This window comes from Petaurus breviceps, unplaced genomic scaffold (genome assembly GCF_028583685.1).
Source record: "Petaurus breviceps papuanus isolate PSGF00001 unplaced genomic scaffold, PetGlider_PUasm1.0 90847, whole genome shotgun sequence".
In the NCBI taxonomy this organism is placed as follows: Eukaryota; Metazoa; Chordata; class Mammalia; order Diprotodontia; family Petauridae; genus Petaurus; species Petaurus breviceps.
Window position 1 is genome coordinate 27319897 of NW_027187360.1, and position 15636 is coordinate 27335532.

Below are 15636 nucleotides of genomic sequence, written 5' to 3' on the forward strand. Positions count from 1 at the left end.
GGCAACATGTGGCCTTGAGGTTGAAGATTCCCCACCTCTGCAGGCCTAGACCAAGAGTTCTTCACTTTTCCGGGTCATTGATCCCTTCTGCAGTCTGATGAAACCTTTAGACCTCTTCTCAGAATAATGTTTTTAAATCATTGAGACAAATGCTAAACTTCAGTTCAAAGTTAGTCAAAATCAAAATAGAATTTTTTTCCTATACAAGTTCATGGACTCCTCAACTCTACCCATGGATACCCCACCATTTGGGATCCTACCCTAGACAATCTATGCTTCTTAGTCCTAAAGCCCCATTATCTCAAACACCATTAGTCCATAGTCTCCTAGAGACGAGAGATGGTCGAACAAAGTCCCTGACTCCCTCCATTTTTGTCTTAATACAAGGAAGAGAGGTAAGGGTGCCCCCCCCCACCTGTGAACAGATCATTGCCCTTAGAATAGGAAACCTGGTATCCCTTGTTCTCCAGCTGTGTGACAATGAGCAACTCACTTATGCACTTCAAGCCTCAATTTCCCTATCCATCAAAGGGAGATAATAATGAGGATCATAATGAGGAAAATACCTTCTTGTAAATTTTAAAATGTCATATAAATATGAATTACTATGCACATGAGAGATCCTAGCCCAGAGTGAGAAACCTGCGGCCTCGAGGCCACATGTGAACTACATCCTCAGGGGTAGCTTTTTGACTGAGTCCAAGTCTCACAGAACAAATTCTTTTATTAAGGGGATTTGTTTCTTGAAGCTTGGATATAGTCAAAGGGTCTCACTTGAGGGCCTAGAAGGCCACAGGTGGCAGGAAGGTTCCCCACCCCTGTTGTAGCCCAAGGTCAAATGACACAAGGTAAAAAAGGACCTGGGACAATGGGGGAAGCTGAAGGACCAGAGAGATATAGCAGGGGGGACAAGGAGGAGGGCACCAAGAACAAGAAAGGGAAGTGGGCAGCCAAAAAGAACAGTTTAACTTTTTTTTAATGGCAAGTAGGAAAGAGAAAGTCATGGAGAGAGGATAATGGCTAGGTGTGTCTGCTAAAGTGGAGGCTGATGTCAGGGGGAGAAGAAGATGCAAATGTGTAAGAGGGAAAGCCCCACAGGCACAAAAATGAGGTTGCAAAAGAGGAGCAGTGAGATCACCAGATTCTAGACTTGGGCTTTGCTAAGAAAGAGGCAGGACCAGATGTGCCCCTGAGAGGATGTGTGAATAAGAACATGAGAGGGGCCGGCATGTGGGAATTACGGCTACCATCTGAGCCTCAGCACACAGAAAGAAGGCTTGGCCTTTATTTGCTATTAAGCCATGATAATTCCAAATACTGAGGACATTCAGGTCTCTTGCTGAGATGAAGCACTGACTGGAATAATAGGCCAAGGCAGAGAGAGGTATTTTTGTTGAGGTCAAGGAACCATAAAATGTTGAGGTCTAGGGTTTAGGGGTAGTCGAGACCCCAAAATACCAACATATCGGGTCCTACCTAAAGAATTTGACTCAAGTCTTCTCTCAGCCAAAGTAAAGCAAAGTTTATGAAAGGTTTGCCATAGTGGGTGGACTCTTAAGGAGCCTCGGTATCTGTGGGCCAGAATAATCTGACACAGATTGTGCGCTAGATAATACCTCATGGAGGCAAGATGGAGTTTATATGCAGAAAGTTTGTGGGAGGGTTCTAGGGGTGGTCTAGAGGAGGAGTTTGGGGAGAATCTTCAGGAGGAGTCAAATGAGGTCAGACTCCAGTAATGAGAGATTAAGGGTGGGAAGTTGCTGGAAGCTACAGGGAGATGACAGACAATGGAGTGCTAGTCTCTAGTTTAAGGGTGATAGATTTGGGCATGGATATTTTAGGAGGCTCAAGGGTGGGTGGGAAGTAGCTGGACAAAGGAGGACTAGGCTAGTAACAGAGATCTGGGCCTCAGGCAAATGCCTCAAGTGGGAAGATTCAAAGAGAGCTCAAGGGGGTTCCCAGAGCCTGTACCTCATCACTTTGACCATCTACATATACACAGTGACAAACCATGATGGCAGAAGACCTCACCAAAGGAACAGATGTAGAGAGAAAACAAGACAAGACCTAACCCCTGGAAGAGACCCCAGCAATGAGAAGGGAGGGAGATAGAGAAAAGAGGGAAGAAAGGCAATATGGAGAGGAGAACTAAGGAAGGAAATACCCTGTAAGTCAGTGCCAGAATGTGAGGACAGTATGCAACAGCTAGGAGAGGGGGAGAGAAAAGGGGCCTTGGATTAGTCTTGGGAAAACTGCTAGAGGCTTAAACAAGAGAATCTTTGGGCACTGTGATATAAAGCAGAAGTAATATTAGGAGGATCTAGGAGAAAAAGAATGAGAAGCCCTGGAAATAAATGGCTCACTCAGGAAGCTCTGAGATGAATGGGGGAAGTCACCATTGGCAAGATGAGTAGGGCTGACCAGGGGTATGCTGTTAAGATACTTGTCAGACCCAGTTTCACTCCCAAAGGAGCCCCTTGTCACCCCACCAATAGGGAAGTAATAGGGTATTTACTAGCCTTGGAATTTGCCCCAAGGTTAAACAAAGAACAGGAAACAACCTGGAAAATTTTCAGTTTTACAGTAAAAGGCATTGGCAGGGAGGGGCTCACTGTGCTCAGGTACAGGGTACAAAGGGTTAGGACTCTTCCCCTTCCCCCTCACCCCCTAGGAATAAGCAGGGCTGGGGAGGAGTTGGTTGTAGTCAGAAAGGTGGTAAAACACAAATCTGAGAGTCTCTACCGAGCCTTCAAGTTACCTAGCCTGGTTCTTATGGTATTTGCTATGCCATTCAAAGGATTTAAGGACTAAAAAACCATCTGGTCCAAACCTCTCATCTTTCAAGAGGAAAACAAAGCCCAGAGAGATGAAGAGAACTCATTCAAGGTCACAGAGAGCAAGCAGCCAAACCTGGATTTGAACCCAAAGCCTGCCCTCCATTATACATCCCATGACCTCTCCCTTTTTCTTACTGAGTTATGGTGAACACAGTCCTTTGAACTCCTTCAGGGGTCAAGACTTGTAACAGGATATTGCTTCCTCCCAATACACCCAAGAGCTCAGGACAATCTACTCTTCCCCTACTCATCTCATTAAATACAGGAGATGCCTAGGGGTGGGGTGGGTCATGTGAGCTCACCAAAAGAGAGTAAAAAGACAAGAGAATGGGACAGAGTCAGCAGGTGAGCAGGGACAAAGTCAGTCCAAGAAAGGAGACCAAGCCCAACCTATAAGAACAGGCTCCACCACTAAGACCCAGCTAGCAATGAGTCAGTTCGCCCATTTTTGCAAATCACAGAGTAAACGTAACCAAAAAAGTCCTTCACCAAAGGTAAAGAGCATAACCTCTATTATAACAATGCTCCTTATGAAAATGGAAATAAGGTAGTTCCATTCATAGTTCTGAGAATTCAACACTCAGCACAGTGAAAGCTGGATGGGGCATGTAGTTAATGAGACCCAGTGATAGCCCTGCCCCAAGACAACAGCATTACATAGAAAGGAATTAACAAACCTGTTAATTCCATGTGGCCACTCCGGTTTCTGAGGGCTCCAGAGAGCTAAGGCTTTGAGTCTGGGTAAATTTCAGTTTGTACTCACAAGGTTTGGAGGATTTGTGGATTTACCAGCCAGAGCTGGCACCACTTGCAATAGGAAAAAAAAAAGACCTCTCCCAGAGGAGGGAAACATTCTACAATGTTTTTCTGTGAAAAAATCAAAAGAGAAAGTATACCCCCAATTTTAGAAAGCAAAGTAGAGGTACCCAGTTTCCTAAGAAAAAAAAAAAGTAGATCTTAAGGGGATTCAAAGGTGAGGAAATGTGTATAAAGCTCTAACCCAGAATACTGTCCCAAGAATCCAACTGCCCTAATTTTTCATGGGTAGCAACAAGCTTCCTGAGGTTCTCCTAGGGTTTCTAATCTGAACTTTGATTCTGCTAAAAATCAAGGAAAGGACCCAAAAGGACATTGTGAATGTCACATAAGGTCAGTAAACTTTGCCACCTGCAGATGACAGTCCTTTAAGATTGAGGCATCCCGAGTCAGATTAAAATGTAATTGGAAAATATTTAACAAAATAAAAATTCAATAGAACATAGATAATATTAATAGGTGGGTTTCTAAGTCATTATGCAGCCTGAACAGGGGTTAGTGGTCCTCATTTCTATTTTGATTTTGACAGCACATCACTGCTTTAAGGGAGAGGAACTAGACCTTTATTTCATTAGTATAGGAAACTCCCAAATAAGGAAACACCCTCTCAACAATGCAGACTCAGCAACTTGGCCTAGAGTACTAAAAGGTGAAGAGAATTGTCCAGGGTCACAAAGCCAGTAGGTTTCAGAGCTGGGATGCATTTGAGTCTTTTTGACTGAGACCTACTCTCTATCCTCCTGTCCTATAGTCACTGAAATAGACACAGCCACAGCCAGTTTGGGGTTGACCTAAACTTCTTTTCCACTTGTCTACTCTATCTGACAAGCTAGTACCAGGTGAGACCCTACAGGTTTTTCCTGCCAGATCTATTTTTCTTCCCTCAGGGGAGATATGAAGAACTGAACTTTCTTCCTTGAGATGAGGCTACAGATCACAGGATCAGAAGATTGAAGATTTAGAGCTAAAAAGAACTTCAGAGGTCATCTAGTCATCTAGTCCCATCTCCCTCGTTGTTTTACAGAAGAGGGCCAGAGATGTGAATTTATGAATCTAAGGTCACACCCACCAGAAATGGGATTCAAACACTGGTCCTTTTATTCCAAATGCCAGTGTTCTTTCTAAAGTTTTCGTGTAAATGGGAGTTGCCTGCCAAGCAAACAGCACATCAGTTAAGTTCTTTCTTAAAGCAGGCTCTTTTTCCCATTTGATTGGCAAACCTTGAGTAGCTACACCTGCATCTCCAACCAATAGGGCAGCTGCCACCACCTTGCTATAATGGGGGCAGATTCCATCCTATGTAGGAGTGGTATTGTAATGACAAAATAGTTAGTATGGGATATTCTGACTCCTCTGTAAACTATTACTAGGAAATTTTCTAATCTATACCCACAGGTGCCTGCCAACAGGGCAAAGACATGGGGAAAACTCAAATGCTCAGTAATTTGAGGGCAGTCTGCTTCTTGTATCAAACAATTGTTTTTAACAATCCAAATATCTCCATCAACTGGACACAACAGCCTGGACCAGACAAGCTGATATTGTGTCCCTGGCCTCTGAACATTCAGAAGAGAGCACCTGAACAGCAGTTGCAACCAATCTCAACAATTTATGACCTGACTACAGATTTGGAACAAAGAAAAGTGGCAGAAATCAGAAAGATACTGTTCTTTTCTCTCTCTCTCTTTTTTTTCATTTCATTGTCACTTTCCACTAACCATTCCAGTTCCAATAAAGCCCTCTCTTGCAATGAATAAATTCAATCCAGAAGGAAGTTTCACTTCACAGCTATCATTTTGGCAAAGGAGATAGAAAATGAGAAAGGAAAATGTTAGAGGGGTTATCATGAGGAGACAGGCACACCAATAATCTGCTGATGAAGTTGTAAATTGGTCCAGTTGTTCCAAAAACAATTTAGAATTACATCTAAAACATGACTAAGCTATGGGTATGCTCTAATCCAGGGATACCACATTAGGGAGTCAAAAACAGAGTAAAAGGTCTCAGACATATAAAAATATTTATAGCAGCTCTTTTGGGGGCGGGGAATAACAAAGAATTGAAAACAAAGTGGGTGCCCATGGACTAGAAGATAGCTGAAAAAGTTGTAGCATACAAACTTAATGGAATATTATGATGAAAGAAAAGAATTCAACTTGGGAACGATCATTTTGAACTGATGCAGATTAAAAGAAAAAGAACCAGAAAAACAATTTACATGATGACCACAATAATTAAAGGAAAACTACATCAAAAGCCCTCAAAACTCAGATCAATACAGTGATCAATCATGACTTTAGAGAACTTTTTGTTGAAATATGCCTCCCAAGTGTTGACAGAAAGGTGATACACTAAAGGTAGTGAATAAGACTTATACTTTTCAAACATGGTTAATATACTGATTTGCTTTGTCTGACAATATTTATTGGTCACAAGAGAGGGCTGTATTAGAGCAAGGATGGCCAGTGGAAAATGACTGTGAAGGAGAAGGAAATAAAGAAAAGAATATCAGTAAAGCTTTTCTTTCTTTCTTTTTAAGAGGCTGGGAATATTCACCAAGTGCTAGTCAAAGTGTCTATCCCTTGATCACACATTTTTCTTCCCTGCTCTCATTGTTACCTTTTTCCTTGAGGACCCGGTCTTGGTTAAACAGGACTTCTTTAAGGACAAGTAGCCCCCAATCACTTCAATTTCATGGACAGTGGGATAACGTTTCTTGAGTAATATCCCCACAGTCTCATGGGATGCTTCAGGATCTTCAAGAGTTTTCCCTTTCCATTGGTCTTCCTCCTCGTCCTCAGCATACAGTTCCCCATTTGGCGGGCTGAGGCTCACCTCAGGGGAGGCTGGTTTCCTATTAGGCACCACCGTGAATGTATTGTTGTTCAGGTAGTGAACTTCTGATTTACTGTTAGGCAGAGATGGATGAGGTCGATAATAAGGAGCATCAGGGAATTTGGAAGCTGGTTTGGCCTCTTGGTAGGATTCATCATCTGAATCTACCTCATCAATATAAGTAACAGGAAGCCCTGGTCTACCAGGCTCTTCAGGAATCTGGGTGACTGAGGAACTGAGAGATGTATCAGAAATCTCAAAGCCTCCACAAGGCTCTTGTTTGAAAGGTCTCTCTATGGAGGGGGGTGTCAATACCTCCCCTTGCCATTTGTGGTTCACCTTTGAGAGAGCTGTGGCTATTTGTTTCTGAGGATCCCCTTCCTCAGCTGCCTGCAGGGCCTCACCCCCCAAGTGATTCCTGTATGCAGGCACAACTTCCTGTGGGTGCTGGCCCCCATTTTCCAGAGGTATATGGGTCATGTGGCCAGACTGAGAAGAGACACTGGTCTTTCCCTTTGGCTGCTCAAAGGCTTTGCTCCCCACGGGATGACCAGCCCTGGAGCCTAGCACTTCCACCCTGGGTTTGGGGATGAAGACAAAGGAGTTTTTGGAGTTCATTCGGAGGTTGGCCAAAGCCTTAGCCTGGATGTCCTCATCAGAGATGGTCTCCATATCTGGCTTAGGGGCAGGCCTGATCTCAAAAGAGTCATTGGTGCTAGTGGCAGCAAAAACCCACCTTCGCTGACTGGGAGTGGCACTGGCCAGGCCGTTTTTGGGGAATGTGGAAGGGGTAGCTGGCGTGGCACTGGGTCCCCCATTGGCACTGCCCATCGGGCAAGGACCAGGGGAACGGTGGAGGATAGGTGCCTCCTCCTCAGCATTTGGCTTCCGATTGTTGGTGCGTTTGGAAGTACTGGAAGAGGATGGCACAGGCCCACCCACTGCAGGAAGGCCATTGGCAGGACCCAGATGGGGCTCCGGGGTGGCCTCGATGGCAGGCCCATTTGGTACTCTCCGGCCTCCTCTGGCTAGACCTCGAGGGTGGACAGTGAAAGAGTTGCTGCCCGTCTTCTGGAGGAAGTCACTGAGCCGGGATGGGGCAGCTGCCAATACCTGCTCCCTCTGGAACCAGGCGGCTCTCTCTCCGACGCTGGGAGTATGGGGTCCGGGGCTGGGCAAGGAGGGGGAGGTCGCCGAGCTCCGATGCTCGACGGCAGAAGGCTTTGGCACCAGAGGCCTGATCCGTTCAGGGCTCCCTCGACGCCGAGGCGGGGATGGGGCCCGGGACCGGGTCTCGACACTAGCTAGCGGGGAATCGAACTTCTCCAACAGACGGCTGACCCTGCCGGGCTGCGCGGCTGCCTCCGCTGCTGCGCGGGGCGTCTCGTAGATCACCACCTCTGCAGCCCGGATTTCAGCCACCGAGCAGCCACGCCGGGCCAACAGCTGCTGCACTGGGTCTGAGCTCGGACTCGGGCCGGCGGTGCTCACCTCGTAGGGCCTTTGGCCCGGCAAGAAGCCGGGCTCCGACTCGATGATGAGGATGTTGTCGGCGCGAATAGTGCGGATGCCCGGGACCCGGCTGTAGAGATCCAGCAGCTGCTGCACCGGCCGCCCCGTCGAGGACCGGGCCCCAGGCGCCGAGCCGCGCCCCCTCCGCTGCCGCTTGCGCTCAGTCTCCAGCCTCATGAAGGGGTTCTCCCGCAGGGGACCTAAGCTATCGGCCAGCACCAGCCGCTCCGCCGCTGGGGCTGGCTCCCCCGGGCACTCGCCCCCAGCCCCAGCCGTAGTCCCTGCGGCAGCCTCGACTCCAGCCCCAGCGTCGGCCCCCCCGGCCAAACCCCGGGGCCCGGCCCCCAGGCTCGCCAGCTTGGCTCGCTTCCTCTCCAGGATCTCCCGTTTCCATGCCGGCAACACTGAGCGAGAGCTGGACCCAGCCAGTCCATCGAGACCCGGCGGCCGCCGAGGCTCAAGGCTCGTCATGGTGCCGTGCAGCGCGAGACGAGGCGAGGCCGGCGAAATCCGCCCCAGCGGTAGCGCCCGGCAACCTGCCTGGCAGGCCGGCCGGCTAGTGGACTGATGGAACAGCCCCGGCTCGCCTGACCCCCACTGCTGCCCGCTTTCCAGTCCATAACCACACCCCTATGCTCGGGGCCACCTCCCATTGGGGAAGGCCCCTCAGGATCCGCCCCGTGTGTACCAGAGCCACCTATGGCAGACAGGGAAGGGTCGTCTCGCTGCCCATGGGGGGAGGAATTCTGTTTATTGGCTAGTGACCTTTCTTGCTCCGCCCCCTGAGATAAAGCACTGTTCATTGGGAAATACGACCATCACCAAGGCCGGTGCTTATTGGGAAAAGACCCCATAGACTCGCCCAGTATGTGGCTGCAGTACCTAGTGGGAAAACTGGGGGTGGGGTGAGGCGAGGGGAACGCCCTCTCCCCGTGGCGCCTCCCCCCCCCCCCCCCCACCGGAAAGAACTTTTCCTATTGGCTAACGATTACCCTTGCTCAATCCCCTGGGGAAAAGCACCTTTAATTGGGCGAAACTTCATCACCCGGGCAGGCGCCCAATTGGGGAAAGGCATCTTAGACCCTCCTCTTGGGTAGTCAAGGTGTATGCTAATAACTTTCCTTCTCCAGCTTTTCCCTTGGAAGACACTAGGGTAGGCAATGTCCCTACTAGAGTGGAAAAGGGAGGATCCTGGCCCGCAGCCCAGACACTTCCATCAGCTTCGAGCTAGAAGTGATTAAACCTGGGTTCCACTTCTCCGTGTGTGCGTGAGCCTTGCTCTTGTTGGCCCAAGCAGGCAGCCCTGGGTAAACTGAGGCGGAATAAGAACAAGCCAAGTCTTCTGACGTGACCTAGCACAAATTCCCTCTGCTGTCTCAGGTAGAGCCGTGTGTGGCTCCAGTGTGGACTCATAGGACAGCGGGGAGGCAAAAGTTCTTGTTGTTCAGTTGTATCCTACTTTACCAGGCCCAAGAACTTTGTCCATAGGATTTTCTTGGCAGAGATACTGGACCGGTTTGCCATTTCTTCCTCCAGTGTGCCCTCATTTTACAGAAGTAAGACAAATAGGGGGTTAAGTGTCTTGTCCAGGGTGAAACTGCTAGTGTCTGAGGTCTAATTAGAACTCAGGCCCTTCCTGACCGCAGGCCCGGTGCTCTATCCACTGCACCCCCTTAGCTACCCAGGCAGAGGTAGGGCCAAATTATTAAGTACTTAGTAAAAGTGGGCCCTTTATCGCCTCTACAAACTTACCTCTGTTCTCATGACATTTTGCTTTTATAATGAAATATATGCAGTAAATTTTTGCACGGGTTATGGAATCATAGACTTACAGCTGGAACATTCATTGGAGGTCATCCAACCCCCTCGTTTTACAGATGAGAGGAAAAATAAAGTGGGGCTTCCAAGATCCCAATATCTGAACAGTTCACAATACCCTCTGGAGTCCCCTTTAATCCAGAGAAAGAATATCCTGAGCAGAATATCTTCTTTAGGTTTGTTTCCTTCACAGTTACACAAAGTGAAATCCAGTGGTGAGAAAAGCCTAGGATTGTGAATCAAGTGATTGATATGAGAACCTAAGCCAGAAGCCAAAATAACAGGAGCCGTGTTCCTACAATTGCTAACTTTTCATCTCATTTTCTCCCATTTCCTTGGAAGCCTTACCCCCTACATTAGTCAAGGGAAATTACTCATCTCCCACTCCAAAGTCCGAGTAGTAAAATGAAATGACTGTCCAGTGACTTCATAAGTCTCTGCCTCCAGTCAGGATCACTGGTTGACCGGAAAAACATGGACACACAGGGTTGCAGGACACTGGATGTTCTTCACCTCACCTATTTTTTTCCAGGTTGCATTAGTGTGTTTACCTAACTAAAGTGGATTAACTGAGGAAAGAAAGGAGACATGGAAATATTTAGGTAAAATGTGAAAATTTTGGTGCAGACATGGGATTTATATAAAGTCTGAAGATGTGCAAAGTACTTTGTATACATTATCTTATTTGATTCTCACAACTCTATAAAGAACTATACAGAAATATAAAAATGTACAGATATATAGAAATGCACATTATGTAATCTAAGTCATCAAATTACTGGAGCTGGCAGGAAAATACCATTGTAATTCTAGATACCAACCAATTACAATAAAAACTATATCTCACTAATTCATGAGGTAAACTAAGTCAAAAGATTATCTAGCAACTGGGGTCCTAGGTCTCAATCTTTGCTCTCTCCTCTGGAATTAGTTTTCTCCATTTTCTCCTTAGGAAAGGAGGAACAAAAAAAAATATGCTTAGTAACTGCAACCATCCAATTCTTTGATCAATTCAATTTGAGAAATGACCTTTGCATTTAACACCTGGTCTGCTACCTGGGCAGCTTTCCTGATACACAGGCTCCCTGATAAAACACCACTGACCAAAATGGGATTCCCAAATTTAGCAGCACAGCCGATCACACCCTCTCCTCCCCCAACTCCAAAGAAATACTCATATTCCAACAGTACATTTTATTAAAAAGCAATGTCTAACAGCAAAGCTCCTTTACAGTCCTGGTATTTAAACATTGTCCAATCTGGAAGTCATCTCAAATCATGAAGAATAAAAGAGAATTCAAAGCAAAAAAAGAGAAGAAAAAAAGAATACTTTTATTTAGTGATCAGTGTTTTTTCCACACATCTGCCCACCCTCCTGTAGTTAGGATGAAAAGCATGATGAAAAGCTGAGGACTAAATAAGCAAATGGGATTGATTCCTCCTTACTGGAGTTCCTATGATCCAGTCCAACCGTAGCTAGGGAGAATTAGGTTTGCCATAGAGTCCTTTCTTTCTCCCTCCCCTCCGAGCAGGGCTAATTGACACGACAAGCCCGGATCATGAGCAGCTGCAGAAGAATGAATACTGGGGACATGATAAGTCCAAACCAGAGCTCTCTCGTCTGCTCCACCAGCTTCTGGCACAGCAGCATCTCAAAAACAAACTTGAGGCTGAGAATGGTGAGGATCCAGAAGAGGCGGAGCACAGCCAGCCGCTTCTCCCCATCCTGGAAGAGGCGCACTGACACGATAGTGGTGAAGTAAGTGCTGAGCCCGTCCGCGGCGAAGAACGGCACGAACACGTTCCACCACGACAGACCCGGGGCCAGCTCATCCACACGCAGTGCCAGGAGCACGGAGAACACGAGCAGCGCCAGCACGTGCACGAAGATCTCGAAGGTGGCGAAGCCCAGCCACTGCACCAGCTCCCGCAGCGAGAACAACATCGCGCCGGAGCCGGCTCGAGGGCCAGCGGGACCCAGGGCTCTGCTCCTGGCAGGGCCTGGGTCCTGCCCGCCCGGCGCTGCGCGGCGCGGCGTGGCCGCTCCTCAGCGGGGAACGGGCGGCGGCGGCTGTGGCTGAGCGGACAGGGACAGAGGGTCGGCGGTGATGGGAAAAGGAGCTACCCTGGCCGCCCTCCGCTCGCTTACGGCGCCCTAGCCCTGTAGTCGTACCTGGTCCCAGCCCTCCTGCTGACCGAACAGCCACGCCCAACTTCTGTAACCTCCCAGCCCCCACCCCCACCCCCTACCCCCGCGCACTCACCTCAGTGGTCCGAACGGCTCTTCGAGCTGCCGCCGCCGCCGCCGCCATGATGTGCCTGTCGCTCACCTATGGCGTCACTTCCCCCGGCACCGGAAGTCAACCTCGGGAAGTTGCTGATAGAGGTGATGGTCGTTTTCGTGTCTCCCTTTCCGTCTTTGGCCTGCGACCCCCTCCTCCCTTCTCCTCGTCCTTGCTTTATCCCGGCCTTCCCTGCCCACACACCTGAGGCCCCGTGCCCGTGTCCCCTCCCCTAGTACAGAACTACTCCCCTCCCCAGCTGTGGCCTTAATTCCAAGTTCTGTCAGCGTCGGCTGTCATCCCGTCAACTCTGACCCCATCAACTTTGACCTACCCCGACTCTGATTCCGATACACAGACCCACCCTTCGTAGCCTGCCTTCCTTCTCAACTCCGACGCCAGCCTCAGTTTTAACGCCTTCCAATTATAGACTCCCCCATAGAAGCACCCCTCCCCCAATTCTGACCCTCCTCACGTCTCTGACACTCTCTCCAACACCAGCCCCATTTCTCCAGATGTTGACCCCCGGCCTCCTAATCCTGTTTGGGAGTCAGACTGGGACTGCCCAGGATGTGGCAGAGAGGATCGGTAGGGAGGGCCGGCGGAGGCGGCTCCAATGTAGGGTTCAGGCCCTGGATTCCTATGATGTGGTGAGTAAGGTTGGGAGCGAGGTCTTGGCCTAGATTCCCCAGCTTTGCGTTCAGGTGTACTCCATGGCTGACGGGGTCCCTGCTCAGGACTTGGGAAGATGTGTGCCTGGGCTTGGCAGAGATGGGGCACAGTCCTGCACTTGGGTTTCTTATGTGGGATGACTTAGGTCATCTTAACCAAAAGTCTTACTCCCTCTTAGCTGTCATGGGGCCTGAAATGATATCATTTGAACTTCACATCTGATGCCCCCTGGAAGATGGAAAACATTAAGCCATTAGTTACTAATCCTTTATCATGAAATTAGCTTGTCAGATTTTTTCTCTCTGATGGGTAACTGAGAAAAAGCCAGTTAAACAATACAACAATACAATTGAGTAAACATTTCTTAAGGGTCTTCTATATGCAGAGGACTGTACTAAGGACTGGAAGAGATAAGATACAACAAATCTTATGAATCAGTGAATAAAGCTTATGATTTTATTGCAGGATACAACACAAATATAATAATAACACATTATTACACTAAAAACATTTGAAAGTTGTAAAACAAAGCATTAGGAGGTCTGAGGAGAAAAGTTTTGCAGAAGAAGCGGCATTTGATTTAAGTCTTGAAGGATGGATAGTTCATCAGATGAAAAATGGGGAGGGAATGCATTCTTGTCATAAAAAAACATGTAAGAAAAAATTATAGAGGAGTGAAAGCATCAGGCAGGCTTCAGGGACAGGGACATTCATACTGACAGCCCCATGCCATGTGCTGAAGAGAATAATATGAGATAGTGTTGGAAAAATAGAATGCTACTTGATCATGGAGGTCCTCAAATGATGACAGGGAGTGGGAAAGAGAAAACATTGGGGAATGTAGGAAACAGCCATGAGAGCTCAGACTTGGCAGTGTTGTAGAAGTAAGGCAGTAGAGCAGGAACATGGAAGATAGCAGGTGGGGTAAGAGGCCAAAATGAGAACTAACAAAATGGCAAACAACCTTATTTGTGTTCACATAATCTGATAAATTCCCTTCTGCTCACATCAATCCCCTTTTCTCCACATTAACTAGAGTGAATTTGAACAGTAAGAACACAATGAAGAGTAGCATTAGGGGTTCTTACCGGTTCTTATTCTTCATCTTCCTGGGCAACCAGGCCTGATTCAATGAGCCTTGCCCATTGAATAGAATGGACCTTGTAAGGAATCACTCCTTTGATGCCACAAGTGAAATCTATAGTACTTTTCTTTCCTATATATCTACCGAAGAGGAAAGGAAGGGAAGATTTCTCATGTTGACACTATGAGAGATCCTTATACTTCTATCTTTTATATTGAGGTGAATCTGATTAATGAACCACTGGTGATATTTGTTTGTGCAACTACAGGCCAAGGAGACCCCCCTGACAACATGAAGGTAAGGTTTTCTGAATATTTGTGAATGTCCCTGGGGCCCAAAGTATCTGACCTGGTCAGTTAAATTCAACAAACATATTGTTAAAACAAGGCAGGTTACTGAGCTCATAGGTCTTAAAGACCTAAGAATTGCTATTCTAGATCCATCCAGCCCAGGTTCACGTTTCCAGTTGGGTCAATACAGTGATGGGTTTGGAAAGGCTATAATCATTTTTCCTGATATCAATGTATAGGTTAGGGGCATTTGCAGCTTCTTTTATTGATCTGCTATAAGTCTATTGTCTGGGATTTCATCTAAACCCCTCCCGGTCTCAATTGTATTTTTATCCCATATCATCTCTCAAGCTATTTAAGACAACTTTGATTTAGCCTATATTTACCTCTCTCCAGACTTATGTTATAGTATACAGAATGATTTGATGAACAAGTCTGTTCTTCCTCTCCAATTCCTCCATGATTTTGCAAACTTTTTCTCATTTTTATTATTGTATTCACTAGTTCTACTAAAAATAGTAACTAGTAGTTCTGTTCCTTAAAGTAACAGAAACACAAACTTATAAGAGATGTCATAAAAACATCTTAACAATTAGAGCTGTTCTGCTAGGTGGCGCAGTGAATAGTGCACTGGCCCTGGAGTCAGGAAGACCAGAATTCAAATCCAGCCTCAGACCCTTAACACAGAAACTAGCGTGTGACCTTGGGCAAGTCACTTAAGCCCAATTGCCCTCCAGAAAGAAAAAAAAAAATTAGCTGTCCAAAAGTCAATGGCCTACCTTAAGAGGTGGGGTATTATCCCTCTTTAGATGTCTTCAAGCATAGGCTAGAGGACCACTTACCAGGCATGTTATAAGGTAGAATCCTTTCATGTGTGGATTGGACTAGATTCCTTCCAACTCTAGAATTCTGTTATTCTGTGATTATAGACTGATCCCATCTCTCACTCTCCATCTGTGAAGACTAAAAAGAGGCCTTATCTCCAGTTATCTGTCATATAAGCCACCCTTCTCTGTACTTTGCATGTTATGTTATGCCTGCCTTGAGATCCTGCATTGAAAGCTGGCCCCAGAATTCCAGATCCAGATACACTTTTACTGGAAATACTTATCCTACCCAAGATATGAACTACATGAGTAGTACCATATTTATCAGACCCTGACATGAAGTTTTTCTCAGGAAAAGCAAATTAACCTAAAATTACCCTACATGAAAGTAGCAATCTGTTATTTGGGGAACACTTCCTAGAGTTGGAGTAGCCACCCGTACACTGCCCTTAAAGGCTATATTATTGACTGGAACCCAGATCAGGGAGGTCTCCTTGCCCAGGGTCGGGTCGGGGCAGCGGGGGGGCGGGGGGGGGGGGGGCGGGTGGGGGGGAGGGAAAGAAGAGGGGAGCACCGCTGGGGTGAGGTTTGTGGGGTGGTAGTGGTTTACACTATAGATCATATAATGTGGTTTCGTAGTATTCATATATAGTGATATTATAG

General features: G+C 47.1%; 4 protein-coding genes across 7 annotated transcripts in view; 2 read left to right on the forward strand and 2 right to left on the reverse strand.

Annotated features, from left to right (window-relative positions):
• The window catches only part of TPRN (taperin), a 37997-nt gene extending 29356 nt beyond the window's left edge, over window positions 1-8641 (reverse strand). The window contains exon 1 of one of the 2 annotated variants that reach the window (XM_069072723.1): window positions 6273-8641. In XM_069072723.1, the coding sequence (XP_068928824.1) occupies window positions 6273-8471 (2199 nt within the window). In that variant the 5' untranslated portion in view covers window positions 8472-8641. The remainder of the gene's footprint in view (window positions 1-6272) is intronic. The other variant, XM_069072724.1, reaches the window with a different exon arrangement.
• CYSRT1 (cysteine rich tail 1) overlaps window positions 1-15636 on the forward strand; it is a 172683-nt gene that overhangs the window by 116592 nt on the left and 40455 nt on the right. The window lies entirely within an intron of this gene.
• On the reverse strand, window positions 10998-12211 carry TMEM203 (transmembrane protein 203). The gene is made up of 2 exons (XM_069072742.1): window positions 12083-12211; window positions 10998-11895 (listed from the first exon to the last, which is right to left on the reverse strand). The coding sequence occupies exon 2, from the start codon at window positions 11761-11763 to the stop codon at window positions 11353-11355; it is 411 nt and encodes a 136-aa protein (XP_068928843.1). The 5' UTR covers window positions 11764-11895; window positions 12083-12211; the 3' UTR covers window positions 10998-11352.
• NDOR1 (NADPH dependent diflavin oxidoreductase 1) overlaps window positions 12101-15636 on the forward strand; it is an 11922-nt gene continuing 8386 nt past the window's right edge. Inside the window, exons 1-3 of one of the 2 annotated variants that reach the window (XM_069072726.1) lie at window positions 12101-12204; window positions 12602-12750; window positions 14076-14153. In XM_069072726.1, coding sequence (XP_068928827.1) covers window positions 12129-12204; window positions 12602-12750; window positions 14076-14153 — 303 coding nt within the window. In that variant the 5' untranslated portion in view covers window positions 12101-12128. Of the gene's footprint in view, window positions 12205-12601; window positions 12751-14075; window positions 14154-15636 lie in introns of those variants that run through there. The other variant, XM_069072727.1, reaches the window with a different exon arrangement.

Coding starts and splice junctions, on each gene's coding strand:
- TMEM203 (XM_069072742.1), bottom strand. CDS start 11,763: ATGTTGTTCTCGCTGCGGGAGCTGGTGCAGTGGCTGGGCTTCGCCACC.